General features: G+C 43.1%; 1 protein-coding gene across 1 annotated transcript in view; it reads left to right on the forward strand.

The window, feature by feature from the left end:
* Positions 1–2,459, forward strand: part of LOC107743253 (serine/threonine-protein kinase WNK2-like) — a 26,178-nt gene that overhangs the window by 9,735 nt on the left and 13,984 nt on the right. The window contains exons 9-11 of the mRNA XM_016556402.1: positions 245–527; positions 884–1,368; positions 2,347–2,425. Coding sequence (XP_016411888.1) covers positions 245–527; positions 884–1,368; positions 2,347–2,425 — 847 coding nt within the window. The remainder of the gene's footprint in view (positions 1–244; positions 528–883; positions 1,369–2,346; positions 2,426–2,459) is intronic.

Here is a 2,459-nt window from a genome sequence, read left to right on the forward strand (position 1 = left end):
GTGACTTTTATACTTTTAATGCCATATTTAGTAATATTTGCGATTTATGTTTGTAATATTGATTATTTTGTCATCCAATTTTTTGAGGAGACACTGCCTCCCTTACCTCCTCTGAGGGAACGCCACCCTGATACATAGACATGTATTAGATACTCATAGTTTGGAATACTTATTCATAATGAATTAAATAATTCAAAAAGTAATAGTCACTATTTAAGAGTTGATCAATTATCTATTCTGGCAGGTGGACTCTGGCTTCTTTTTAGAGATTGATGTGAAGATTGTGGGTAAGTCTATCCGTGACCGTGTGTCTCTAATAAAGTGGAGAAGACAGCGGAGTGCCTCAGCCAGTAATGGAAAGACAGAAGAGAGAAGCACCAAGACTCAGGCACAAAATCTCCTTCAGGTGCCCTCCACAGGGCCACCAGTGGGTGGACCACCCAGTCTTCCATCTGAAACAGAGGAGCTACAGACTGAAGCAATCAGCCTGATTTGCAGTGCCCCAACAAGTGCTACTACAGCTACACGTGAGAGACATCTACAGATATATGTATAGTTGACACTGTGGTACTTAATTCTTCAAAGATATCCATACAAAAGACGGAAAGACCAGTACAATATTGTGTTTCTTTTTTAAAGTACGTTTTAAATCAGTCATTATATGAATGGGTCTGAGATTAATAACGATATCCACAGAACCAATAATATGTTGTAATATCCACAGAACCAAGAGATTTATTTAACTTGATTATATTTAACTTGATTATATTATGTTAATTATTTGGTTTAATTGTTTTGTATAACTTAATGCAGGTATGCAACAATTTCCCTTGCTTCAACAACTTGAATATGTACTTTGTGTTGTTTGTCCCAACTAATGCAGCAGACAGCAGTGCAGGCTCAACAATGGTAACAGGCACTTCGGGCAACCAAGACAGCACCTCTCAGCAATCCCTATCTGAGTCCATTTCCACTGCCCAAAGGGTCTTAAGCCCTCCAGCACAGCTTCTGGCTCAGTTGCCAGAAGGTGCCCAACAGCCATCTACTGCACACCTGCCTCTGGGGACTCAACAACAACCTGCTCTACAAATACCCCAAGGTGTCCCACAACAAACCATTGGTCAGTTACTCCACGGGACCCAGCAACAACCTAGTCCTCAGCAACCCCAGGGAGCCCAACAACAGCCTAGTGCTCCTATGCACCAGGCTGCACAAGCACAGGCCCATGGTTTGGTGCCACAAGCACCCCAGCAACAACCCACCGTTCAGCTGCACCAGCAATATCAGCAGTCAACTCATCAGCTACATCAAGGGGCTTTTCAGCAATCTTCTGTACACCTGCATCAGAGCGCCTACCAGCAATCACCTGTAAGTTTGTATTTAAATTCACCATATCATTGCAGTCGAGCTTTACTTTGTTGGAAAACTCCAAGACCACCATCTTTATTCCCATTCTTTTCTTCCCTTAGAACTGTTTTTTTTTAGGATCCCTGCTATATAGCATTTAAGAGAAAAATTGTACTTTGTTTTTGGAACTAAACTGAATGTATTTCCTCTAATCACTGCTATTTCTCAAAAAAACAGAAAAGAAATAGGACTGTCTTCAGGGGACTATTATGTCCTTTTGAAGGACATGGTCTCTTATGGCGCTTTTCCACTTCATGGTACAGCACGGTACGGTTTGGTACGGTTCACTTTTGGGGGGTTTTCCACTGGGTACAGTACCTGGTACTTTTTCAGTACCACCACGGTTGAGGTTCCAAGTGAACCATACCGTTACCAAAACGTGACGTGTAAACTCTGCTGATCAGTCTGTTGAGGAAGTACAGATGTTCCTCTCATTAACAGCAGAGGAGCGGATCCAGCGAGAGCTTGATGGGGCGACGTGGAATGAAAAAGTTTTTCGGCGCAACTATAACGACATGTGAATAATCCCGCCCACTCTAAAGCGGTACTAAACTGCAGTGGAAACGCAAACTGAGCCTTGCCGAGCCGAATTGTACCACGCAGTGGAAAAGCGCCATTAGCAGACTGCTAGATGGCACAGCAAGCTGACTGAACAATAAATGACTGCTGCTGCAACACTGCAAATTATCGCTGTCACCTTGTATGTAGTCTCTTTTAGAGCAACATCCCCTGTGTGTAGAGCAAATCACTGCTCTGATGTTTGATATCTCACATTTTGTTCTTTTGTTCCCTGTCAGTAGCCGATAATTTACCTGTCACATCAAACCATGTGCTGCTAGACTTGCTATTCTACTATTACCTCGAAGAACTGCTTTTGGCTGTGTGCTTAATTGCAAATGTTCCTGTATTAAAATTTGTGTTTGTGCATGTGTTTCTCAGCCTTCCGCACAATTGGTTCCATCTAAGACCATCTCTGCTCCAGCTACTCCTGTACCACATGCTCGTCCACAGAGCATTCCTGCCTCTGCCCTCTTGGCACAGCAACACCAGAC

Source organism: Sinocyclocheilus rhinocerous, unplaced genomic scaffold (assembly GCF_001515625.1).
Source record: "Sinocyclocheilus rhinocerous isolate Xijiao unplaced genomic scaffold, SAMN03320098_v1.1 scaffold227, whole genome shotgun sequence".
NCBI classification, from domain to species: domain Eukaryota; kingdom Metazoa; phylum Chordata; class Actinopteri; order Cypriniformes; family Cyprinidae; genus Sinocyclocheilus; species Sinocyclocheilus rhinocerous.